The sequence below is a fragment of the Gracilinanus agilis genome, chromosome 4 (assembly GCF_016433145.1).
Source record: "Gracilinanus agilis isolate LMUSP501 chromosome 4, AgileGrace, whole genome shotgun sequence".
NCBI lineage: Eukaryota > Metazoa > Chordata > Mammalia > Didelphimorphia > Didelphidae > Gracilinanus > Gracilinanus agilis.
This window is the reverse complement of record NC_058133.1, coordinates 420,862,369-420,889,571: the sequence shown is the minus strand read 5'-3', so window position 1 is coordinate 420,889,571 and position 27,203 is coordinate 420,862,369. Positions and strand designations below refer to the sequence as shown.

The 27,203-nt window shown below is 36.2% G+C and overlaps 1 protein-coding gene across 1 annotated transcript in view; it reads right to left on the bottom strand.

Annotated features, from left to right (window-relative positions):
* The window catches only part of ARID1B (AT-rich interaction domain 1B), a 571,310-nt gene that overhangs the window by 72,387 nt on the left and 471,720 nt on the right, over positions 1-27,203 (bottom strand). Inside the window, exon 10 of the mRNA XM_044671750.1 lies at positions 16,907-17,086. Within this exon, the coding sequence (XP_044527685.1) occupies positions 16,907-17,086 (180 nt within the window). The remainder of the gene's footprint in view (positions 1-16,906; positions 17,087-27,203) is intronic.

Here is a 27,203-nt window from a genome sequence, read left to right as displayed (position 1 = left end):
ATATATATATATATATATATATATATATATATATATCTCCCTTCTGTTATCAGAAGAATAATGAGTATTTAAAAAGCAAGAGCTTAGAGAATAAAAAACAGGCTTGTGGGAAGGAATAGTTACCACCTACATTCAGTGATGTGGCAAAATCATACTTCTATAAATTCATATCTATTCCTGCCTTCTGGGATTGCAGAAAAAGATGGACAAAAGTATGTGCAATATCACATCAAAGTTAGTAAAAAAAACTCATTTGAGCTGTCCTAATCACTGAGGGCTGCCTTTTTCTAAGGGTCCTTTTTACTCATAAGGAACCCTGGTTGGATTAAAAGCATTACTTCTGTACTCAGGGCCCAATAAACATCAATCATGGCATTTAAAAAAAAATTGGAGCAGGACAGTGATTCCCATCCAAGACTACAATACCAGCCAAGGTTAGACAACTACTCAAAAGGAGTTATTGTGTAGCTTCATTAGAACCAGAAAAAGCCCCAACATTTTTCACATGTGTGTGCACAGGTTTGTATGCCGAGAAACTATACAAAGGGATGCATATATATAAAACATCTTTACATGTAGCACATATATAAGTACAAATCTATGTATGTATCTATCATCTGTTTCTTCTGAAAACTGAAAAAAAAAAAAAAAAAAAAAACAAAAACATTTGGAGAGAAAACCTTGACCACATGTAGCCTTAAATCAAACCCAGCTTTCTGCTCTTCCCTTAAATGAGGGCTTCTTGACCTTATTTATGTCATGGGTAACTTTGGCAGGCGGGTGAAACTGATGGAACTTTTCTCAAAACAATATTTTTGCATGCATAAAATAAAATTCTTGGGAGTAAAATAAAAAAACAATTTTACTGAAATAATTATCAAAATATTTTTTAAAATCTACATATCCACCCAACTTCATGGACCACATGTTAAAATGCTCTGTCCTGGTTCAGTTCCCTTCCTAACCATTTTGGATTTCATTTTCAATTATTTTAATGATCCCTAGTATCCCTTTATCCTTTATCGTCAACTCTGTCAATCCCAAACTCTGGGGAAACTTCATTGATCCCTTTCTCTACTCCTGGATTGCTGTACACTGTTAGATTAAACATCACCAAACTGGGCTTATTTGACCCTATTAAAAAAATGCATGTTCTCTCACCCTGTTTATCCCTCACTGCATTTATGTATCTTGCAGCTCACTGCTTGTTGACTTCCTATCGCATTTTTCTCAGCTGCCTCTCTAAACGACATGTACTCTCTCCAAACCCCCAATTCCAATCTACCTTGAAGATGATTTTGCTTAATAATTACTGAGAACACTGAGACCATCTGACATAAAAAGTACTCTTAATTTCCCTCCTCTTCCACCTCACGAGTTTTTCTGATCTCCATCTGTTCTCTATGCCTCTCATGTCAAAAGAAGATGCATCTTTTCCATTTTCTAAAGCTAGCCCTTGCAAACTATGCTATTGAACCCACTCACTGTAATACATAATAATTTAACTAGAGAGGGCCAGAATGAATTGTATAGTGCGGTCTGAAAGGGGAAAGGCTCTTATCAACTGAGGGCATCAGAGAAGGCTTCTTGAAGGAGGTGGTACTTGAGGCAAGCTTTCAAGTTGACATTGAAATCCAACAAAGGGAGACACACTCTAGACATAGGAAATGACAAAGTCATGGGGAAACACAACGATGTTTTTAAAGGAATGAGATTAATCTGGTATACTACTTTCATGGACTATGAGGGGATGTGGATACATATCTAGTGGTGGTTTTTTGTTTGTTTAAAAAAATAGTACACACTTAGGGATGGAAGTGGTTTTTAACTACACCTAACAAAAAGCTGCTAAAAAAAAAAAATCAATCCTGCAAGGTAATAGTGTATCTTCTATTTATACTTTTAAATATTTCCAAGTATATTTACTATGCATACCTTCTCAACTGGGCCTGATGACAACCCAATGAAGATGCTGGACAAAATTAGTAACTTTTTATGGAGAAAGAAATTGGACCCCAAGGTTAAATCCAAGGGTAATATGGTCAGTTTTAGGTAGAGCATGGACAAGAGACTCACCTGCCCAAAGCTACATTAAAATGAATCTGAAAATATTTAAGTAGCTAACTAAACACAGATAATGTGGTTTTCTAAGTAAATATATGGCCCCAAGGGATTCTAATGTACAATTCTGAGGGACCATTTCTATTTAATGCTACTGTCACAGAGTGTAAAGGTAGGAAGAGACCTTAGAAATTATTAATGTCATTTTTAGGATTTTCTAGATGCACATAACTCTGTAGAATACTATTATCTTTTAAATGTACAAATGTACAATAAATATATTTAGCATATATATACTTAATTCATGTAAATAAAGAAGACAATAATCATAATATTTTATCACTATTTTGGCTTTTTATACCAATAGAAGATTTATTACTTCCATAAACACCTGAGTACTTAATAATGGAACATCTCAGAAAATATTTTAAGTCACTGAATTCAATTTTATATCCTTTTTCCCAAAACCCTTTAATCCTTACTTTTTGTCCTAGTAACAATTCTAATTCAGAAGGGCAAGGGCTTGGCAAACAGAGTTAAGTAACTTGCTCAGGGTCTTGCAGTTAGGAAAATTTTGTATCCTTAAAAATCTTCATTTGCCTTAATTTTGAAACCTAGTGATTTTTGAAGATTTTTCTAAATTGACCTACACCATTTATAACTGAAGACAAGTTCTCAACTACCTGATCTCTTCATGTTTTCTTTATTTCTTTATTTTTTATATCTTCATATTATAGTTTATATATTATGTATAATGTATATTTATTATATATTTTATATCTATTTATTTTTAGATATATTTCTTTATATCTCTAGAATCACTGACTTAGTATTTCTGTAATTCCTCTTCTATGATTGAAAAGTATATTTTCCACATTTTAACCTACTGTAGTCCTTCCTGTCCTTGCTGAGGTACCACCTCTATCCCTGAACCTTATAGCTAGAGATTACTCCTAACTCCAGAATTCTATCATCTCTTATGTATTCATCTCATTCTAGTATATTCAGTGTGAGGCAGATTAAAAAAAGAAAATTGGGAATTAAAGAATAGGCCTAACAGACTTCAGATATAAGGGAGAAAATAAATTCTACAGATAAAAAAGATGTAATAAGTAAACTATCTCCAATAGAGACAATGATAACTGATAAATTAAAGAACCATGATAATGATATTATAATAATAGCTAGAACTTACGTGATGCTTTAAGGATTACAAAGCACTTTACATATGCTATCTTGATCTTTACCACCATACGTGTGTTATTATTAATATCTGTTATTATTATTCTTACTTTATGGAAAAAAACAAGTCTGAGAGGCCAAATGATTTGCCAAGTGTCATAAAGCTACTATCTGAGGCAGGATTCAAATTTGAGCCTTCCTGACCACAAGTCCAGGGCTCTGTCCACTGAGTGACCTATTTCTCTAAGGAAGCCATAAGAAACCTTAGGCTGAGTGGTAATTTGGGACAACAGGAATTTCTGTGCCCTTCTATGATAACTCAAAACCCCATATCTGAGACTCTAAAAGAAACACGTCACAAACTGCTTTGGGACAGCAAAGTAGAAATGAGAAAGTCCTGCGGGAGCTCGATGTCCTTCAAAATTCCAAGGTCACTCAGGTCTATAAAGTGACTAGCAGAATGGTTTATCATTTAGTACTTGAATCCTCTGAGATAGGAAGGTTTGCCTATATCCAGAATCAGCTTGGGACTTGGGACATGGGACTATCATCCATTTTGGCACCTGAGGGCCCTACTGAGAAAGTCCTTTTAGAAATTCTCAGGCACCACAGCTATAATACAAGTTGCGAATATTTAAAACTGACTTTTTGGGAAACCATAACAATTTTGTGTCTTTTTAACTCACTGTGGTTGTAATCCTGACAACTTTCAGATTGCTCAAGAGGCAAGGAGAAAAAAACCATTATCTCAGGGCCTTATCATATTTCAATTGTACTGTTGGTCTTCCTAAAAGGACTCCTTTCATCAGCAAATTAATGCATTCTCAGCTCTCTGATAAAATAAATCATTGGTTTGACCATGTTACTCCCTTAATTAAGTGGCTCCCAATTGCTTCTGGGGTAAAACACAAACTTCTTTGGGTATTTAATGCCCTTCGTGGTCTGGCTGGGGCCTATATTTCCAGGATTATTATAGAAAACTCTTCTTCATGCAGCCAAGTCTGGCCAAGATGGATTGCTGTCCCTCTCATATACTGTTCTGCCTCTGTGGTGTCTATGACTTTGTATAGTCTATTCTCCATGAATGAGAAGCCTTCCACCTTCAACTTCAGTGAAACTTCCCAAAAGAAGCCAATCCCAATTCCTTCCATCGCTATAGTCCACCATCACTTACAGGTACAGGTGGCCCTTCCACGTCAAGGGGATTAGGGGGGCAATGTCCTGAGATCTGGAAAATCTGTGTAAAAATGTCTGAACTTTTTCTTTGTCATCTGTGGCTTCCACAAAACTTTCCTGAAATTCTCATTTAATTTCTTAAGCCACAAATGCAACATATCAAAACTGTGATGGGAAAAGTCACAATGTGGAAGGGATACCTGTATTTAGTATTTTTATGTTTTGTATTTTTCTAAAGACATTCTGATGGCAGGGTATTTTTAAAAGAATTTTATGAAAGTCAAGTTATGCAACTTATATGAGTTTTAGTCTTTTGGAAAAAAAATTACCATCACACTCAATTTAATAGAAAGAGTGCTCTAATCCTTATCCAGAGAGAAATGTGGAGAGTGGAATATGCTGGCTTCTACTCATATTCCCATGTTTATTTAAATAAAGAGACATCATAGCTTTCTTCTGTGAGCAAGAAAAAGCCATCTTTTCTTTCTTTTTCCCTCCTCTATTACCTCCCATCCCCTCACTCTCTTATAATCAGCAGTAGCAATATAGAACTCCTTCTTCACTTTTGCTTTTATTAAAAATAAACTAATTCATTGTTTGAATGCACACATAATTAATTCATACATGCATGCTGTTACTTTGTAGCTGGTTTCCACCCTTCTTCCCCAAATCCTCATAACTGTCTCATTTGGTTAGAAACCTTCCTCAGTGAAAACACATGTGCCCTTTGCTTTGAAAGGAAATGAAATAACACTTTAATCTTGTTTTAGAAACCCAACATTTATGCGTTGTTGTTGCAGAGAATATTCCTGCAATATGGGATAACAGAGAAGGAGGTCTCTTGAATTAGTCTGTGTTCTCGTACACCTCATCTTTATTTGGCAATCAGTGACTCTATGAACACAAAGGAGGAAAAAAAAATGACAGAGATTCATAGGTTAGCCTGTATCTTTTTCTATTACAATCTTTTTCAGTCCAAATGATGTAGCTACATAGGGAAGAACTCAGATTCAATAGCTCTGTTTAATTCAGCAGCTGCTCTTTGCTGGATACTAGAAAGCATACTGTAATGGGGTGGAGTATGTGTTTGACTATAATAACTATACACACCCACATATACATGCATACACACACAGATTATACTGCGCACCCAATCTCTATTTTCCTCCTTCAATCAGTCGGGGTTCATGATTTGGCTTTCAGCAGTACATGTCAAGGAAATAAGTTATAATTACAGAGGCCTCTATTCAGAAGCAGAAACAGAAAATCCCCCTCTTTCCTTTTCCTTGAAATTGGTAGACTTTTCCTTATTCTCATATACCTGGGTAAAACAGGTTGCTTGAGGCTTAAAACGAGCTTTTGATTTCGGGGAGGGCCAGGGAGAGAGGGAAGTAGGAGAAGCTTTCTAGTTCTCTTTCATTTTATGAAACTAATTTTTGTTAAGCTAATAATTCAATACAATCTACCAGTTATGACGTATTTCTCAGGCTTATGTATACACACATACACGCACTCATACATAGCAAAAAATGTAAGGTTCTATAAAAGCCAAAGCAAATATGAGACAAAAAGCCAGGAATGAGAAGTACAATCTTATTTCCATGTTTCTCTAATAGATCAGTAATTTGTTGGCAATAGCTTTGACAGAAAACAGATGGATCCAGCATTAAACACAATGAATGCAGCAGATGCTGGGCCAGCCTACATCAGCTGGACATGTCAGGCAGCCAAGTCCGAGAGCCCACACTTTTCAAGTGGGTACAGCCTGGCATAGTCGCTTTTGGAACATGAGCATATGAACTCTTTGCCCACTTTATCTCTATGACCAATTGATTTTAAATTCCAACCCACCTGGAATTAAATTTAGGCACTAAATGGAAGATATTGAATCTGAAATTTCTAGCAAAATCACTATCATAATTTTAGGGAAGAAAAATTAAGCGATCAATCTCACTTCACTCAATAATATGCTGAATAAACTTTGAAGGGTTACCATTATCAGAAATTTTAAATTAGCTATGGATTCGCATTACTCTAAACTTAATGAATTTGCCTGATTTTGGAAGAATACGATCTGTGTTTTATAAAGCCATGATGATGTGTTGAGATCTTTCTGGCCCTGTGCCACCTTGCAATTTGGGCTTCAGGGTGCCTAAGAGCCACAACTGGACTGAGATGGGCAGATTAACTCATCCTCAATGGAGAGGCTTTCAGACCAACCTAAAGGCCACAATACTACCAGGATCTTGTTGGGGATGGTGGAAAAGTGAGGCAGGCATACCACTTTTGCCTCCTGGCCAGACTTCCTGATGCCTCAATGTTTATTTCCAATTCAATTTAGGATGCTGAGACCAAATGTTTGCTGCCTCCTACCAGACTTCCCTGACCCCCCTGAGAACTACAGCTTAGCCAGGCCCTGCTAAGGCTAGACATGCCATTTCCAGGCAACAGAGAGCCCAGGATTAGGTGGGGGCTTGCTCCAATTGACCTTGGGACAAACCATAACTGCTGAGGTCTTCCCAAAGGTCTTTCATATGTCTCCTAGAACAGAGCAGGACACGAGTGTAAAAAGTCTGACCATTGTGGGCTGTCTTGAGACCTGAAGGGTTAAACCGCAATCTTCTAAATACCAGCCTTCATTAGGGGACCTCACTATTACTCTGCTCAGACTCATTTTCTAATGGTAGGCATACTCCTACCCTATCCTTTCTTCATTTCTGTGATATTGAAGTCCCAACTGTCAAAGATCTCTGCTCTCCTTCCAACCACATCCTCTCTTATTCCTACATTTCAATCTTTCTCCCAAGGCCCACCCCATGTGCCAATCCACATATACCCACTCTATGAATAAGGAATTTCTTTTACCCTGTTTTGCCTTTTTCTCCTTCCAATTTCTGGTACTGAGACCAGGCTCTCTTCAGATGACACTGAATCTATGACTACTCTTTTCAGTACTGGATACATTTTTACATCTGTGTTCCTGCATCCATCCTTGTCTTCCATCAATTCTGAGGTTGCGTCATGAGAATTTGAATATTCCTTGTACCCCATTATTATTTTCAGCCTCTTTTTCTATTCTATCACAACTCAGTTACCTCTTCTTCTCTATTTTTTTTTCTTTTTGAGTTTCAGGCAATCCAGATTAATTATCCAGTCTAGATATTGGTACCTATTATCTACTCAAACTCAGAACATTATCCTTCCTTGCCCTCTCCAAAAATCAAAAGCTTATTTTAAGCCTTGAGCCACCAGTTTTACACATGTATATGAGAATAAGGAAAAGACTTACCAGGAAAAGGAAAGGGGACTTTTCTATTTCCTCTTTTGACTAGAGCAATTTTGGCTCACCTACTAGAGAATTTCAATATACATACTCATAGGTTTATTTTAAACCTCAAATTCCCAATTTTTCCATTTATTCATTATTTCTACTCAACTTCTACAACCACGTAGGAAGAATGTGGTACGGGGCAAAGAGCAACTACACTGGAGCAAGTGGATTCACATTCATACCACATATATAATATTACTGATACAATCTTAGCTGAATAATTTTCCTTGCCTGGGTTTCAATTAACTCATTTATAAGATGAAGGGGTGTGGACTAGATGGCCCCAAGGTCCCTTTCTGCATACACTTTGATCTTAAGAATCTTCCTTACACAGAGGGATGGCCACATTATTGTTCTTGCCAATCCCCACAAGGGTCCACAATAATGCTTTTTAATCTCCACTAGGGTCTCACTACAACTAGACAATCTTATCACTCTTCAATCCATTCATTTTCGCACTTGTTTCTCAAGCCACCTTACATGCCACCCAGACTCTCCCTGGGGAGGCCTTTTCCATATTTCTTTATTTTGAAAAAAGCCGTACCTTTTTAGTATCAGTTCTAGGACAGAAGGATGACAGGGACTAAGCAAGGGTTAGGGGTTAAGTGACTTGTCCAGGATCACACAACTCAAAAGTGCTTGATAACAGGTTTAATGCAGGTCCTGCAGCCTTAGGTCTAGCACTCTAAACACTATAGTCCTTATTTTTTTTAATGGTATTCTTCCTTCCTCATCATCTCAAATCTCTCTGAAATCACCTCCTGACCACTACTATTTCTTCCTTCAGTTCTGATGATGAAGTGGCCTTTTTGTTTGCTAAAGCCAGCCTATGTGTACTCTTGGATCTCCATCAAAAAAGCCTCCCAAAATATTTTGGCAGGGCCACCTACTTTTGCTTATATTTCTCTTACCCTTCTCAGCTAAACTCTTTGAAAAAAGACACCTACAATCAGTAATGCCACATCTCTTACTCTTTTCCTAAATTTTCTGAAATCTGGCCTCTGACCTCAACATTAAACATGAAACTGCTTTCTTCAGTTACATTTTAATTGCCTCTCTGGAATCCTCATTCTTCTTAAACCCACTGTAGCATTTGCTGCTGTCTTTTTTGTTTTTGTTTTTTATATGACTTTTCTTTATTGGTTCTCCTGTTTATTGGATCATTCATTCCTAATTTCACTAGATGGATGTTCAACCACATCTTGATTTTAAAAACAAACAAAACAAAATGTGTATTTCACAAGACTCTGTCCTAGGCTCTCTCCTCTTTAGTCTCTGGACTCTTACTTGGTCATTTTACCAGCTCCCGTAGGTTCAGTTATCATCTCGTTGTAAATGACTCAGAGACCCACTGATGGAAGACCTAGTGTCTCCATCCCAAGACACTAGTCACATTCTGGAGACTCAGAACTGGGTGTTGCACAGGCATCTCAAATGTAATATATCAAGAACAGTTCTCATTATCTTCTGCTCAAAATCTAACCCCCCCTAGCCCTGCTTCTGAGTTTCTATATTACTGTCATGGGCACCATGTTCCTTTGAGTCACCCAGATTCCCAATTTCAGTGTCACCCTGAACTCATTCACTCCACATGTCAAAGCAGTTGCTAAATCTCGTAATTTATTCCTCCACAGGAACTCTTACATACATTCCCTTCTTACCACTCACACAGCCACTACCCTAATTCCAATTCTTACTGCTTTTTGCCTTCTAACTGGAATTCCTGCCTCCAATTCCAATTCATTCTCCACAATAAAATACAAGTTTGACCACCTTGGTTCTCCTTCCCTCCTATTTTATGAACTCCAGTGGCTGCCTATGGCTACTGAGATTAAACATAAACTCTTCTATTTGTCATTTAAAGCTCTTCACAATGCAGATCTTTTCTATATTTCTAGTTTTTAAAAGTCACTCTCAGGCTTTTTATTCCTGATGCACAATATTCTATCCCTCGTGTCCATACATTATATTGGCTGTTCCCCATTTCTAGAATGCTTTCTTTTCTCGACCCTACCTCTTAGAATGGCTTCCTTTAAGACTCATTTAAAACAAAAGAAAAACTCAGTTAAAGTGTCACCCGGGGGCAGCAAGGTGACTCAGTGGATAATGCTGGGAGTAGGTCAGGAATATTCATCATCCTGAATTCAGAACTGGCCTCATACTCTGTATAACTGTGAGCAAGTCACTTAACCCTGTTCACCTCAGTTTTCTCATCTATAAAGTGACTGAAAAAAGGAAATGGCAACTCATTCCAGTATCTCTGCCAAGAAAACCCCAAATGGGATCATGAAGAGTTAGATACAACTGAAAAATAACTGAAAAGCAAAGAAAAAGTGCCACCTCTCCTATAGAAGCTATTAGCTCCTTTCTAAGGTGACTTTCCATTTACTAGGTTATTACCTATGCCCCAATTTTTTACATATATACACATATCATCATCTATTTCTCTATCCATCTATCCATTATCTCTCTATCTAAATATAGATATATGTTGCCTCCTCAATAAAAATATAAATTTCTTGAAGCCAGGGACTGTTTTTTCTTTTGAATTGAATCCTCCATGCTTGGCATAATGTCTGGCACACAAATCAAGATATGAATGCCTTCTGGGTTGAAGGTATGGGGACAGGCTCCTAATGAGTATGTAAGGATGTCTAAGATGAGGACTAGAAATTTCTCTATTTGCACAGGATTTTTGTATGGTATAACGTAAAAAAACAAACAAACAACAAAACATATATGGAAGGCAAAACAGGGAAAAAAATGAAGATGGATCTTAATGGCTTAGCACTATTAGTGCCAGATTAGGAGCACTGATACTTAGAGGGGACTGAAGATGGTGATGAATGCTAAGAACAACAAAAAGGACAAATGATGTTTATTAAAAAAATTATGTTGAGGGGGCAGCTGGGTAGCTCAGTGGAGTGAGAGTCAGGCCTAGAGACAGGAGGTCCTAGGTTCAAACCCGGCCTCAGCCACTTCCCAGCTGTGTGACCCTGGGCAAGTCACTTGACCCCCATTGCCCACCCTTACCAATCTTCCACCTATGAGACAATACACCGAAGTACAAGGGTTTAAAAAAAAATTATGTTGAGGCCAAGAAGAAGATAAAAAGTCAATAGTTCCTGGGGATGGGGGAATAGAATCATTCAATTCTTGCTTTGTTTTTGTTTTCCTTGAAAAGAAGAGAATCAACTTTTGGCTAGGAACAAACACAGTTAACAAAAGGAGTTGATAGTAAGAAGAGTTACTAAGAATGCTCTCAGGTACTACCAACGAATCTGAGTCACTAGGTTTGCAGGAACTATATCACAGGACACTGAAAGAATTATGGATGAAACTGTTGAGTCACCATTGATGAATTCATAAAAAATAAATGAGTCTTGGAAGAAGGCACTAAGATAAAGAATACTCATTTCCAAAAGGGAAAGAAAATGTGTTGATTCAAATTTTAGGCTTTAATTCCTAAAAAATTCCAGTACTGTCATTTTAATAAAAATAATTTTTAGGGGAAGGGAAATAGCAGTTACTACAGGCTAAGCATTATGCAAAATCCTTTATAAATGGTTATCTTATTTGATCCTCACAATAAAGTTGGAAGGTATTATCATTATCACCCTATTTAACAGTTGAGGAAAAAAAGAGGCAAAAAGAGGTTAGGTAACTTGCCCAGGGCCACACAGTTATTAATAAGTATCTGAGGGCATGTTTGAATTCAGGTCTCCCTGACTTTACAGGATGGCTTAAAGGTTTTAGGAAGAGAACCTGAGATCAGCATGAGTCAATTTTGGTTTTATTAAGAATATGTCACAGCAGGCAGCTAGATAACTCAGTGGAAAGAGAGCCAGGCTCATAGATGGGAGGTTGTAGGTTCAAAACTGTCCTCAGATTTCCTAGCTGTGTGACCCTTAAGTGCAAGTCACTTAAGCCCCTTTGCCTAATCCTTATCACTCTTCTGCCCTAGAACTAATATATAGGATTGATTCTAAGGCAGAAGGCAAGGGTTTAAAAAAAAAAAAGAACATATGAGGTCAGGAATGTAATCTCATTTACTTTTACCAGTTTTAGAAGAACGGTACCTTGGGGGATGGCTTGAGCCAGTGTACACTAAAGGTATTTGATTTCATGGCATTCCACATCAAGAAGGAACATGGTAAAGTGGAAAGTTTCTGGACTTGAGAGTAAAGAGAAAATTGAGTTCAATTCCTGCATTTGACACTTACTGGTCGTCTGCCCCTTATGCAATGTAATAAGGGGAAAAAAGAGCCAGAGCACTTACATCACAGTGATGTGAGAATTATTGTTGAAGGATAAAGAATTATAGGCAAAAATCATTAATCATCAGGTCCACCTTGTATGTAAGTGGAAATATGTGATCTAGGTGAAGAAGGTACAAGCATGTGGATTTGAAACCAGATGAAGAGGCCTCCAGGAGTGCTGAATGATGCAGCAATACCAATTGGGACTATCTGTCCTTGGTCCTGTTCTAATCTACATTTTGGTCAGTTACTTAAAGACATAAATGGAATGCTTACAACTTCTTCAAAGGCTGAGAAACTTGCAAGGACTGCTAACATGTTGGTTCACAGGCTCAGAGTATTAAACAGAATTAGGATACCCAAAAAATCCCAGTGGGCTAGATAGGCAGAATCTAACAAGATGAAATTAAATAGAGATAAATACAAAATCCTAGATTTACAGTTGAATTAATTAAATATTAAGTTATATTATTAAATAAATTTTATTAAATTAATTAACATGCAAATTAAAAATATAAGCTGAAATACCAATTTTATAATGAAATGGGTGACGAATTTGGCTAAATAACATTTTCCATGAAAAAAGACCAGGCGGTGTTCATGGAATAATGATAATAATACCAATGGCTCATATTTATGAAGTTCTTGAAGGCTGGTCAGGGCTTCACATGGTACCTTATTTCACCTGAGGCTCACAATGAGCCTGTGAAGATGTAAATATCATCTCCGTCTTTTTCAGACGGGAAAAGCGACCCAGAGAGGGGTGGTGACGTCTCCAGGGTCACAGTAAGCATCTGAAGCACAACAGCGGGTCTTTCTGACTCTATGCCTGGTGCTCTATCCACTGGGTGACCTAGTCTGATGTGACAGTAAGAGATGGCAGCCAAAAAAGCTAATGCAAACTCAGATGTCTTAATGGAAGAATAATGCAAGAAAAGGGATGTTATTGTTCCAATACAGCCCTTTCCCATCAGTTGACATCAGCTGGATTAGGTTTGGTTTGGTGTGACTCATTTTTTAGGAAGGACACTGATGAGTGGGAAGATAGCTAAACTGGGCTGGAGAAAGTTACATAGCAGGAATCTGGATTTTAGGCCAAAGAAGTCAGTACCATTCCTTATTTTTCTCCCCTTTCAGTTTCCTTTTCTGGGTTGTCTTCTCTCATTAGAAGATAAGGTGTCCCACACCCACCCACCCCAAGAGGGCAGGGACTCTCTTTTTTCTTAGCACAAAGCCCATCCTAGGGAAAGTTTAAAAATATTACTTATTCTGGATACTGCAAAGGAAGTTTTTCTGCAGGGAGGAGTTGGGTTAGGTACCTTCTGAGGTCACTTCTAACTCTGAGATCCTATTATTGTATACCATGAAGGGGAGAAAAATTAAATAATTAACCTCTTGTGATAATATTTAGCTTGAACCCATGAAATACTTAAGAACCCCACTTGGGTGGCCTGTCAGGAGGTGAAAGCACTTACTCCCGTGGAGGGTTCCTTCTTCCCTCAATGCTTTCTGCAAAACTCATGCAAGATTGCTGCTCCACTGCTTACTTGGCTGAGATGGGAATCACCAACTCTAGTCCTTCCAGGGAGAAGAAGAGCTACTGGTGCCATGTTCCCTACTATCTTCCTTGTCCCTATATTCCATGGATTCCCAACACAGATATATTGAAGTCATCTAAGGAACCCCTGGACCTTACCACTCAGCCCACAACTATATCCTTAGAACATCTAGACCAGTGATTCCCAAAGTGGGCGCCACTGCCCCCTGGTGGTTGCTGCAGCGATTCAGGAAGCGGTGATGGCAACAGATGCATTTATCTTTCCTATTAATTGCTATTAAAATTTTTTAAAAATTAGTTTTTTCTGGAAAGGGGGTGGTAGGCCAAAAAAGTTTGGGAACCATGACCTAGACCTTTTAGATCTGCCTAGAAGTGGGAATTTCTTTTATGTGTTGTCCCTTTGACATTTAGAGCACAGACCCCTGGAGAACAGGGACTCTCATTTTTATACTTGTGTCCCAAGGGCTTAGCACACAATAAGTGCATAATAGAGGTTTTCATTCATTCATTAATATGCTACATCAGTGTTTAATAAGTTAATGGTCAATAAAAGTGTTTAACAACATCTGTGACTTTTAAAAATGGCAAGCAACCTATTTTGGCATTCCCCAATCATGAATTTTACAGTTACATCATCTTCAGGAAGTTATTTAGAATGAGTGACTGATATTAGTCGACAGACCTATTATTTTTTTGGAGTCAAATCAACTGGAAATCTTTAGACCCCAAAAGTAGATTCCACTAATAAAAATAAAAGCTGACTAAACAAAAGGGACTAACTCCTACTATTTGCTAAAAGCAAATTAGGGGAATTTCTATACGTGTTCTGGTCTACAGCAACATTTAATAAATTACTTTGCTCGTGCACTGTTATCATAATAGCCTAAATTCACTAAGGTGAAAAGTGTCCAATATGCAGTTCAACATTTTTGTAAATGATTTGAATAAAGGCAGAGATGGCATTCTTTTAATATCTGTGGGTAACAAAAAGCTGGAAGGGATAGCCAACAGAATTGGCAGAAAAAAACTGGCATACAAAAGGATCTAAACAGATCCTGTACTTTAAAAAAATTGATTATAAAGGCTAAGATGGAGAAAATTGTAATTCACATGAAGAAAGGTTGACGGTTTTTGAAAATTTTTAGGTTAGATGTCAATAGTTTGACTAAGTTTTTGAAAAGGCTAAATTAAATTATCTGTGGCTTCAGGAGTAGAAGTAGAGTGGCAAGGTAAGATAGAAGATAGTCCAGTAACAGGCAAGATCACCAGATTACTTGATTCGGTTCTGAGTACCAAAAATTTTGAAGACAGACATAGATTACTAGAGTAGCCAGGATAACAAATATATTTGAAATCATGTCCTTCAGGAACCATTTGAAGATGGGCAGCTAGTGGCTCAGACAGAGAGGCAAGCCTGGAGATGAGATGTCCTGGGTTCAAATCTGACCTCAGACACTGCCTAGTCATGTGGTCCTAGGCACAACCTTTTGTACAACTTAACTCTAACTGTATAGTCCTTACCGTTCTTCTGTCTTGGAATTGATACTTAGTATTGGGTTTTTAAAAAGGGTTTAAAAAATCATTTAAAGGAGATATTTAGCCTGGAGAAAAGAGCTGGGGGGAGGGGGGGGGAGAAGAAGGACACTGAAGTTGAGGGAATAAGAAATGAAATAGGAACGCTCTATGAAGTAGTGAGTTCCTTGTCATTTCAGGTACTCAAAAAAAAGTTGGAAGACTACTTTGGGGAGATATTGGGGAACAGCATGTTTTTAGAGATTCTGGCAAGGGACCTGTTGGACAGAATATAAATAATCCGCTCCAATGGGAAGAGGAGCTGATTAAACAGATAAAAATAGGGCACATACCTTTAAAAAAATCTGTGAAAAAGAAATGATCTTAGAGTAATATGATCTTCTATACTGTTATAAACTTTACAGACTCCTTCATAACACATAAAAATGTGGGAATTTATAGTCCAAATGGAGGAGAGGGAATCAATGACCTGTAAAAATTGTTAAGTAAGGAATAGCCAAGTTTATTAATTTCAGTCATTCAACCAACATAAAACCTACCACACTCAAGGCATATTATGGGAAACACAAAGATGAAACAGACCCATTCCCCTGCACTGGAGAAGTTTACAATCTAGTAGGTAAGGTAAAGCATGTACTATAGAACCATAATGCAAGGTAGAAGGCATTATGTGTGGCAAGAGAGGTACAAAGGACAGGCTGTGAGTTTTCAAAGAAAATTCTTTTAAGTTAGCTGAGGGGAAAGGTTCTGAAACAAAATATCAGGGAGTCTGTTGATAATCCAATTTAGAGTTCTAACTCCCAGCTTAACTATCATCATTTCTTCATGATGGCAGGGAAATATATACCAACATCTATTAGCACTGAGTAGCTCTTTTAAAATAATACTTGAATGCGTTTGTCCCACCAGGAAATTTTTCTTAAGCAGCTTTTCATGACTTATGAAAGGAAATTCAATAGATACTTTCTTTAAAAAAGATAGGAAGAACTTTGAAACTCAAGAAAAGAAAATTATTGGTTTTCTAATATGTTAGTTAAAATTTTAATATGATTATAATACCTTTCTGCAGTATTACTTATTATTCTTATAATCAGATATGAGCATATTAAAAAAAATTACAAGGTTTCTGCCATTGTGCCTAACCTTATGGATAAAGCAGACTCCATTTTATCCAGATAAAATGATTAGATTTGTAGGACTCAAAATTGGGATTGAACAGGATTTGGGGTGTTAAATGACCTTAGGAATCATCTCATGTACTTTTTTTCATCTTATAGATGAGGTAAGTGAGACTCCAAAAAAAATGAAATGAATTACCTGAGATCACCCAGGTAGGAACACAAGAAATCAAACCCAGATTCCTCAAGAAAATCACTCAATGACCTTGGACGATTGTTTGTTCATATGTAAAATGGGAGGTTTGAACTATGTGATCTCTGAGGTCCCTTTTAATTCTGAATCTATGATATGTATGGGATGCTAAACAGAAGTTTTGTGAGGATCAATCTAAAATAATTTCTGCTCTCTTTGCTATTAAACACTTAATTTTAGATCACTGAAAGATCTTATATTTCCATAATTTTAATATAAAAGTAAGTATTTTAAAGAAAATATGATATTTCTAAAGGACATTTAAAAGTAAGATTATTTAGGAGTTTTATATCACTAGTTTTTTTTGGGGGGGTGTATGAAAGATGTATATATACATATTTCTCTCTCTCTCTCTCTCTCTCTCTCTCTCTCTCTCTCTATCTATCTATCTATATAGACACACACATATACACTATTTATTTATTTATTTTTTACCTTGTGGTCCATATTGGCTCATCTGAGGACCATAAGCCCCACTAGAGTTACTCTGTTGAAAGCTACTGATTCCAGGATGTATCTGTCCTCCAGGGGAAGGATGAGGTGACATGGATGGTCCAGTTTGTTGAGGCCCATATTGAGACATCTGAGGGTTCCTTTGTGTGCCTGTCATAAAACCTATAAGGAAAACGAGTGTAGAAAAAAAAGTATAAATTGAGATGATTTAAAGCTTTGACATATAAAATATGAACCTTGAGTTAGGGATAACTTAAATGAGATGCATAATTCTTCCAACTTGAGAAAGTGTAAAGGACAAACTTCAACCAATGTCCTTGCTTGGAAATCTAGATGTGGAGATTCCCCCTTGACATTGGAGAGGGTCATCTAAAATGGCTCAAGGTAGACTCAAATCTCAAACTTTCATGTTGTTTAGTATAAACCTAATGGTTGTCCCAGAAATCTAGGGAAATTCTTTTCATACATAGTGAACTAAAGATGAGGACAAAAGAATATGAGGAGTTTTAACTCTCAATCAACATTTCACTGAATTTGAAATTCGAACAATAAACTGTAAGGATTAATTGCTTCCTTAGGAAAAGACTTTTATAAGCCTCCCACGTATTTCTTTCTCTTTCAATGTCCATCAATATACCCTACTTATTTCTACCATGAACATATTTACTCATATTGTAATTTTTTTCCATCTCATCTTCCAAAGCATAGCTCAAGCACTACTTTATGCAAGAAGTGTTACCCAATTGCTCTAGTCCACAATGATCTTCTCCAAACCCCTATCATACCATTCATTTCAGCCTATATCCTTCCAGTTAGGCACCAAAATGGGCTATTAATGAAATACTCAAGGAGAACTGAATCAAAAGCTTTCCTCAAGTTCAGATGTGTTATATGTATTTCTTTTCCCTTATTAATAAGATCCGTAATAGAAAATTATTTGCTTTTCCATAAAACTGTATGTTCTTCTCAATGTCAGCAAACTAATCATTTGTTCTAATGTTTTCCAAGGTATTTCAGTTAAAGCTGACTGGCAAAAAACTTTCAGCACTATATTTTATTACTTCATTAGCAACAGCTCTTACATTTGGCCTTTCAAGTTCTTAGTTACATTGAGTATTAGAAAGGGCAACAGACAATGGGATGAGCTTACCCATAAATGAAGCAGAAAGCAGAATTTATTGAAAACCAGAATGACAGTATTTTGTTTACAAGACACTTGAAGCAGAGAAACACACATAGAGTTAAAATAAAGGGCTGGAGCAGCATCTAATAGGCTTAAGCTAAACCAAAGAAAGGCTGGAGTAGCAATCATGATTTCAGACAAAGCCAAAAGCAAAAGAGACCTAATCAAAAGAGATAATCAGGGAAACTATGTTATGCTAAAAGGTACCATAGACAATGAATTATCAAAAATTTTTACTGAAAGTTTCCCAAGGACTCATTTCTCAAATTTGTAGTGGACACAGAACTGACTCAACTTTATAAAAATAAGAGTCATTCCCCAACTGATAAATGGTCAAAGGATACAGGCAGTTTTCAGAAGAAGAAATCAAATCTAAATATAATCACATGAAAAAGTGCAAATAGGAAAAATAAATATACTAATGAACTTCTAATAGTAATAGGTAGAGTAATGAACTGGTGAGACCATTCTGTAGAATAATCTGGAACTAGGTCCAAAAGGCTATAAAACTGTCCATAGCCTTTGACAAAATGTCCCTATGAGGTCTGTATTCTAAAGAGATCAGAGAAAAAGGAAAATGATATTTGTATAAAAACATTTATGGTAACTTTTTTTTTTTTGTGGTGACAAAGAATTTGAATTGTGGGGATACTCATCAATCAGAAAATAGCTGAACAAATAGTAGCAGGATTGTGATGGAGGCTTCCAAAAAACCCAAAACAAAACACTGAAAGACTTATGTAAACAGATACAATGTGAAGTGAGAAGAACCTGGAGATCATTGTTCACGATAACTACAATATTATAATGATGATTAACTACAAAAGACTTGATTACTTTGAACCAAAATAATTGCAAAGGACTCAAGATGAAAAAATGAGAGAGACAGACACAGAAATAGAGAGAAATGATAAATTTTTTAGTGCAAATAGAAGTATAATTTTTTCACTTTATTTTTCTTACTTTTTAAAAAGAAACATGGCTAATAAAGAAATAGATTTTGCATGATTTCACATGAATAATTGATATTATATTATTTGCTTTCTCAGTGGGTATGGAAGGGAGAGAGAATGAAGAATTTAAAAGGAAAAGAATGTTTAAAAGAAATAATAAAATTTAAATAGTTTTTAAAAGAGGGAGAGAATAGAAGACTAAGCATCTGGAAACTGAGGTTTTGATCCTGTCTCTATCATTTTTAAGGTGAGAGTGAATCACTTAATTTCCTCAATCAGTAAAACAGAAATAATACTTCTATAACCCTGACTAAAGGGATTGTTGGAAGAAAAACATTTTTCAAACTGTAAATCAGTGATTCCCAAAGTGGGTGCTGCAGCGATCCAGGGGAGTGGTGATGGCCACACTTTTTTTGTATTACATTGTATTCTGAGTTCAATAAATAGTTTCAAAATTTCCAGGGGACGCTAAGTAATATTTTTTCTAGAAAGGGGGTGGTAGGCCAACAAAGTTTGGGAACCACTGCTGTAAATGTTAAAACATATGAACAATTATTCTTTAGTCCTTCACTAACAAGTCTCTGTGACCAGAAATGATGATATTAATAACTGGAAAATCAGGAAGAACAACTTTTAAGGACAGTGGATAAGTTCAGTTCTAAGCATGTTCAGTTTGAGATTTTTGTGGGAAATAGTTCCCAAGAGGTTTGAAGAGCAGATCTAATGCTGGACAAAGAGTGGAGACTGGAGATATGAATTTCAGAATCATATTCAAGGAAATCAATAAATCAAAAGGCATTTATGAAGCACCGATTGGTATCAGGCAGTGAGAATATGGAGCTTATATGAGGAAGGAAACATACCTATATTCAAAAATTCATATGCAATATGAGAAGATGCCAACCAGAACTAGTAGATGAAGTACTTTACCTAGAATTCCCTATAAAAATGAAATCATAGGTCCAGGCCCTATTTCTATATACCATATAAAGTATGGATACAGACACATAAATGTTTTAGGGTGGACAGATGTGGATGGAGTCTGAAAGACCTACATTCAAATGTTGCTTCAGATACTTCCTTGATATCTGACATTGGTAAAGTCCCTTGAATCAGTTTCTTCATCAATAAAATGGGGATAATAATAGCACCTATATCCCAGAGTTGTTTTGAGGACAAAATGAGTTAAGAGTTATAAAGCACTATTTTAATGCTATTATTGTTCTTGTTATACTTAGTATATCACAAATAGTATCTGACTAGGATTAAAATGTAAGAAAATAATTTATAATGGCAGAAGGCTTTCTTAAAAGTAACATTTTTCGAAACTGTATCTCTACTGATATGATAACCAAGTCATAAGTGATGAGACAAAAATGTTATCTGAAAGAGAAACATTTCTACCAAAGGGAGAGAATATAACAACCATTTAGTAACTCTGTTCATTAATGTTGGGAGGTTAACAAAATTGCCTCTTGCAGACATAAATTAATTAGTTAAAATGCAAAATGGCATACTTGGATTTCTTTGGGAAAAGGTATCCCTTTCACCTTTAGCATCCTGTACTGATTAAATAAGATTAATTATCATGGTTAGAGTTATGTATTTGTGTGAGTGTGTGTGCATGTGTGTGTATATACTGGAGCTGTTATTTGTTTTCTGATGTCTTTAGCTTTATTAATATGGAAGACTTGAAAGTTCTTTTTTTCCTTAAAATGCTTTCTGAAAATAAAATTTCAAACAGATTTTTGTATCTCCACCGATGTGCCAGTTGCCTGTGTGGCACTGTTTGTTTCATTTAGAAAGCTGTTGTAAAACAGCAGCTTGTTACATGGCTTCTGAATAGACAGACTGACAGCTGTGAGAATCCAGCTGTATTTTAACAAGGTGTGAAGCTTTTCCCTTAATTACAAACCATCTGAATTTTTTTTTTATAAAAGCAAAACTTTCTAGTAAGTGAGACTCCAAAATGATATAGAAAAATTGTCTTCTAAGTAGCATAGATGGGAATGCACAATGTAAATACACTAAAGTCCATAATATAGTACACAAGTGTGCTCCATTAAGAAGAAATGAAAGGAAAAATAGATCTCATGTGTAAAAACCCAAACTTGCAATTATTGATTGGGGATGGGTTGGTTTGTGGATGTGATTTGTTCAACCTATAAAAGGTTTCACTAAAAAGAATTTTTTTTTAATAGCCCATACATTCTGCTTAGAATAAATACTAAGTATTACTTCCAAGGCAGAAGAGCAGTAAGGGCTAGGCAACTGGGGTTAAGTGACTTGCCCAGGGTCACATGGCTAAGAAGTATCTGAGGTCACATTTGAACCCAGGATGTCCCTTTTCTAGGCCCAGAGCTCTATCCACTGAGCCACCCAGCAGCTCCTACAAAGAACTTTAAAATGCCACATAAAGATATGTTTCAGTCTACACACACATTTCAAGAAAGATATCCACCTCTTGAAGTAAACTTCTATTTTCAGACAGTTGACAAAACCCATTGACCTTTTACAGATTCATTAAGCAAAATTTAAGTGGTAAAAAAAAAAAACTCTCAACTTATGCAAATGAAAGGCCACACAGTTTCTCTCTTTTGTGCTTCATCGTGGTCTAATTTTTATCTTCCTGCAAAAGATACAACAGAATGCAAAGACTTGTTTCAATAGCCATGTAGGTACAGGAATAATCGAATAGGTGCCTTAGCAAAGTGAGTTGACACAATATTTATATGATAATCTGTTTTATATAATTAGGAAGAAACATCTTGCTAAGCTGAAAAAAAGTTAAATTTGGGGGCTATTAGGTGGCTTGGTGAATAGAAATGAAAAAGGGGGCATGCGCAGTTTTTTCTATCTAAAGTGACTGTGTGGATGGAGAGCTAAGGCTAGAGACGGGAGGGTCCTGGGTTCAAATATGACCTCAGACACTTCCTAAATGTATGACACTGGGCAAGTCACTTAACACCTATTGCCTAGCCCTTGCTCTTTTGTCTTAAGAGTTGTTACAAGGCTAGAAAGTAAGGATTTTTTAAAATTTCATTCTATTTATACCAGTGGCATATTGATCTTCCTTCCACTCTTATTAAGTATTGATTCTAAGATGGAAGGTAAATAAAAAACTGGGAGAACTAATAAGTCATTACAATAATCACTAAATAAGAAAGCTCATGCGTTTTTCTTATTATATACAGCCTTTTGATTAGAATCTACTCATCCTTATTTTAGAAAAAATTCTAAAAATTGGGTTATTTATTAGCAAATTAAAACCATCAGATAAGTAGTGGGAGGAGGATTAGAAGAGTGACCATTATCCTTGTTCTGGGATAATGATAGCAAAAAGTCAGTTGATAGCAAAAGAAAAGAATGAAAAGGCCCTTTAAAAACATAGCACAAGCCATTTAAAGTAGAAGCAAACAGTTCAGAAGCTCCAAATAATCTTAGGGTCATTACTGTATTATGTATGATAACAGATACTTTTAATGATAACCGATACAACATTAGAAGTCCAATTATTTCAAACCAATTCTGTTCAAGGAAGCAGCAAAGTGTGACCAGTTTTTTAAAAACTGAAAAAATTATTTAAAATAATTATGAAGATAAGATATTTAAAAGAGCAAACATTAGTTACCTGAAAAAACAAACTGATACGAGTGGCCTCATTTATTGATAATGATGACAAGTGAAGTGTCACTGTCATCCTAGGATTCTTAACCCATATCTGAACTTTTTTCTAGTTATTCATGTGAAAATAGACACATTATGGGAAACTGTGCTCATGTGAGTCAAGGTCTGTTACCAGCCTCTGTGAGATATATCTGTCTTCAATATTCTCATCCTGATTTACTAAAGAATAACAACTCACTGAAAGTTATATGGCAATTTGCTTATGAAGCGAAGTGAACTCTAAACCTCGATTTTTTTTTATTTCCTAATTCTCACTTTATTATAAGGAATGTCTTGTTTAATATGCAAAGGTTTTAAGAGTGAAATAATAAAGCAAAAATTGGGAATAACATGCAAATGATGTAAAAAAAGTGTGCTTTCATTTAAAAAAAATTTTTTCCCCCCTTCCTTTCAAGTTTTATGGTCCTGGGTTTTAAGTGATGCTGGTCTAGGGGAAGAAGGGCCAGACGTCACAATTTCTGTTTAGTGCATGGGCAAACCTCTCTATAGTGTAAGAAATGCTCTCAGGGGTTGATGATAATGAGGACGGGAATAATAATGAGCATTTTTATAGTGCTCTAAGATTAAAAAATGCAACACATATATTTTGATTCTCACAAGACCCTGTGAGGTTGGTGCTGATTATATTTCTATTTCTATTATTTATATGGGTATCTAGAAGGTGCAGTGGATGGAGCACTGAGCCTAGAGTTAGAAATACTTGTGTTCAAACCCCTTCTAAGGAGCTTAATAGCTGTGTGACCCTGGGCAAGTCACTTAACTTCCATCTGCCACATCTGTAAGAAAGGAATAGTAATAGTACTTGTCTCCCAGGGTTATTTTGAGGATCATAGCACAGAGCTGGGCATACAGCAAGTGCTACATAACAGTTACATTTTATTATTATTATTGTTATATTTTCCTCATTTTACAGATGAGGAAACAGGTAAATAGAAGTTCAATGGCTTGCTCAGAGTCAGAGAGTCAGAAAATGTCTGAGATGGAATTTGAACTCAGGTCTGCTTATCTCCAAAGTTCAGAGCTCTTACCTGCCACAGCACACAGCCATCTTTAAGATTTTCTCAATCTAAAAGTTTTTCAGAAGGGAGTAGAGGATATGAAAAGAGCAGCTAAGCTACGATCAAGGAATGCTGACAAGCCCTCCCTTCCAGGCAAACGTAGCTTTAGGAAGATGGCAGGACAGAGTTAAAAAGAGGATGGACAAGTTAAATTAAAAATATACAAAAAACCTCGATAGATTAGACCTTCATATTTTCATAAATAATACACTTTGATTTTTGATTACTGAAATTTTCAAGCTCATAATAAAAAGCAAATGTGAATTAGTGGTTTCTTAGAAAGAAGTCCAGGTTTGCAATAATGGTTTCATACATACTTATTTTTTAATAAATTTATTTATTTGATTAATTTAGAATATTCTTCCATGGTTCCATGATTCATGTTCTTTCCCTTCCCTCCTTCCTCCCCCCTCCCATAGCCAAAGAGCAATTCCACTGGCTTTTACGTGTATCACAGTAATAGCTTCAAATGGCAAAAGAAGGAGAGAATTCTATGTAATAATATTTCTTTTGACTTTTGTCTTAAAAGATGATGAGGTGAGGACCGTAGAATAGAAAGACAAAACAAATGCAATTATTATATCCCAAAATATTGTCTATACAAGGCTGATGCTGTTTACTTGGCTGTCTACCTTAGAGAGCCTGGGGTCTTTACTATTATCTGCCCACTGCCTTGGGCCGACCAGCTTTAATGATACAGGGCAAAGGTTCTCAAATTGGGGTTTGGGGACCCTTGGGAGGGGTTAGAGATCCTTTAATTTGACCCTTTAAGAGGGAGGGGTCAACTAGGGCAAAACTATTTTCATAATAACTTGAAGGCATTTTAAGTTTAATAGTAGTAAGTAATAAGAGAGCTATAAGCCACAAAACCCCCAAACTTCTAGGGGTTCCTTAATAATTTTTAAGAGTGTCAAATAGACCACAAATTTGAGAACTAGTGTTATGGGTGAATGGAAGGCCATGCTTTTGTGTTAAGTCACTACGAAACCTATTTCCAACTGACTTCCTCTGTTTGTGCACGTAGGAAACATAAGGGTGAAGTTTTAATCAATTCTACAATCAACTAGTTTGCCATTTCCTTTACCAGCTCACTTTATGGATGAGGAACTAAGGCAAACAGGGTTGATATCACCCTGGGTCACACAACTAGTAAATATCTGAGGCTGGATTTGAACTCAGGAAGATGAATCTTCCTTTTTCCAGGTCTTAGTCATCTATCCAGTGCACCACCTAAGTGTCATATATATAATTATTATATAAATCCGACTAATTACAGTTATCTACAAGCTTATATATATAGGCACATAAGCTTTTTTGTGGGGTAATGCTGATGAGAAGGCAAAGGTCTTTTAGATAGAATTATATTGAACCCCACAATGATTGTGATCTCCAAAATGATTATTGGGTTAAAATTTAGTCAGATATTCTTTTGAAATTCCTTAATTAAAAGGTAGCAGGATAATGAAATAGATTTGAAAGTCAAGTCAAAGGAATAATTCTTGAAAAAGCCAAAAACCTTCAGAGAAGCACAGCACTAAAATGGGCAATTACTTGGTAACTAAGCCTCCAATAAGACATCTTTCCCCACCAAATTCTGCCTCGTGTTGGGGAATCTCAAAACATAGTGGGGAAAAAAGGAGAGTTAAACATACGGCTTGAGTTATTAATATTCATCCAAGAAGTGAAATAGCAAAAAAAGAAAGACGATAGAAACAGAAAGAAGATTGAGATCTCAAAATTCTCAGCTAATGTGGAGCATGAAAACGGAATTTCTTCACCAAAGACGCTTCTTTAGCAAGCAAAGAGCTTAGCACTGTTGGGATACCAATAAAATACTCAAGGTTCTCTGAGCCACCAAAAAGCAGAGCACATTTTCCCTTTGGCACATTCAAAATTTATTTTCATGTTGGCATCTGTTAAAACTCACAGAACGACTGCCTTGTTTCTTCACGCCAGTTCAACAAAAGATGTTTTGCCACATGTGTGAAATAATGGTCACACACAACACCACCTAAGCAGAGGGTGTCTGGCTATAAAGGCAACTAAAAGATACAGCATTTCAGAAATAGGTGCCAGGTTGATATGGGTACAGAAAATGGAATTAAGAAAATATTCCTGCTACATTTTAATATGTTCAGTGTTTATTCATCTGCCTGTTTCTCCTCACAGTATCAATTGCTTTGAGGAAGACAGAAACTAATGACTCATTCAAGGTTTTAACCCAGACCCCCTAGTGTTCTACCAGCTGTGCTATTAGGTTAATGGGATGAATTGTTCCCACTTCTTTCCAGTACCCTTTATATATAGAGAGAGATGCAGTAACATCTAAAGTTTTCCCCATCCACTCCCACAAAGCCCTCTTAGCAACTGACTAGCACAGAAATTCACATCATCTATCCTTGATAAATTGGAATCAAGGGAGGGATCTGACTGATCACCCAGATGGCAGTTGGGGACAAAAATATCCAACCTTTCCTTACGCAAATTTGTCTAAGTTCTGTGTAATGCCAGTTTTAAGCTCCATACTGAGGTCAGAGACAAATGTTTTTGTGGATCTGTTAATTGTAGAAACAAATAAACTACTTTCCATGTGGCTCCCAATCCATCCTTAGAAAAATAAGATTCAGAGCCTGGAGATATATTAGAGAATATCTAGACCAACCTTATCTTTTTTACAGAGGAAGAAGCTGAGAACTAGAAAGCTGAAGCAATTTGTTGGAGGTCACACTAGTGGCAGAGACAGAAATGAAACCCTCATCATTTTGATAACAAACTGGCGCAGCAGAACATTCTGATGGACAACTAACTCTCTATACCTAGGGCTTATTATTATTCTTCACAAATAACAGTTGAGTATACTTTATATAAAGCTAAATGAAAACGCATAATGATATTTTCATCAGGTATCTTATTTCTCTAATGAGAGCTTTGATAGAATTTTGAAAAGTTAGCTAAGTAGTATTCAGTTTCATAAACAACATGATAGAACAAGAAAATGTCAACTAATAAAAATAATAAATGAGGATAAGGAAAAAAAACCATTTCCTTCATATATTTAGAAGGCAGATGACTTCCCTAGAAATTGAATTTGAAAGGAAATCGAGGGTTAGTTATACAAGTGATTTTCCTTTTTAAAGGAGTATTCCTAAGAAAGAATAGATGCAGATTGAAATATCATAAAATTGCATCAATTTGGACACAATTAATTGTGAAAATGTGATAACTGGATAAGGCTAGACTAAAGTTAACCCTTTGTAAGGCTGATTAAGAAAGTATTTGTGAAACAAATGTAAACAAGAAAATAGGGGACATTTAATAACCTACTATTAAAAAGTCATCAAGGAAGTATTTCGATTAATACAAATAAAGTGCTGATTAAAAAAATGAGTCTAATATAC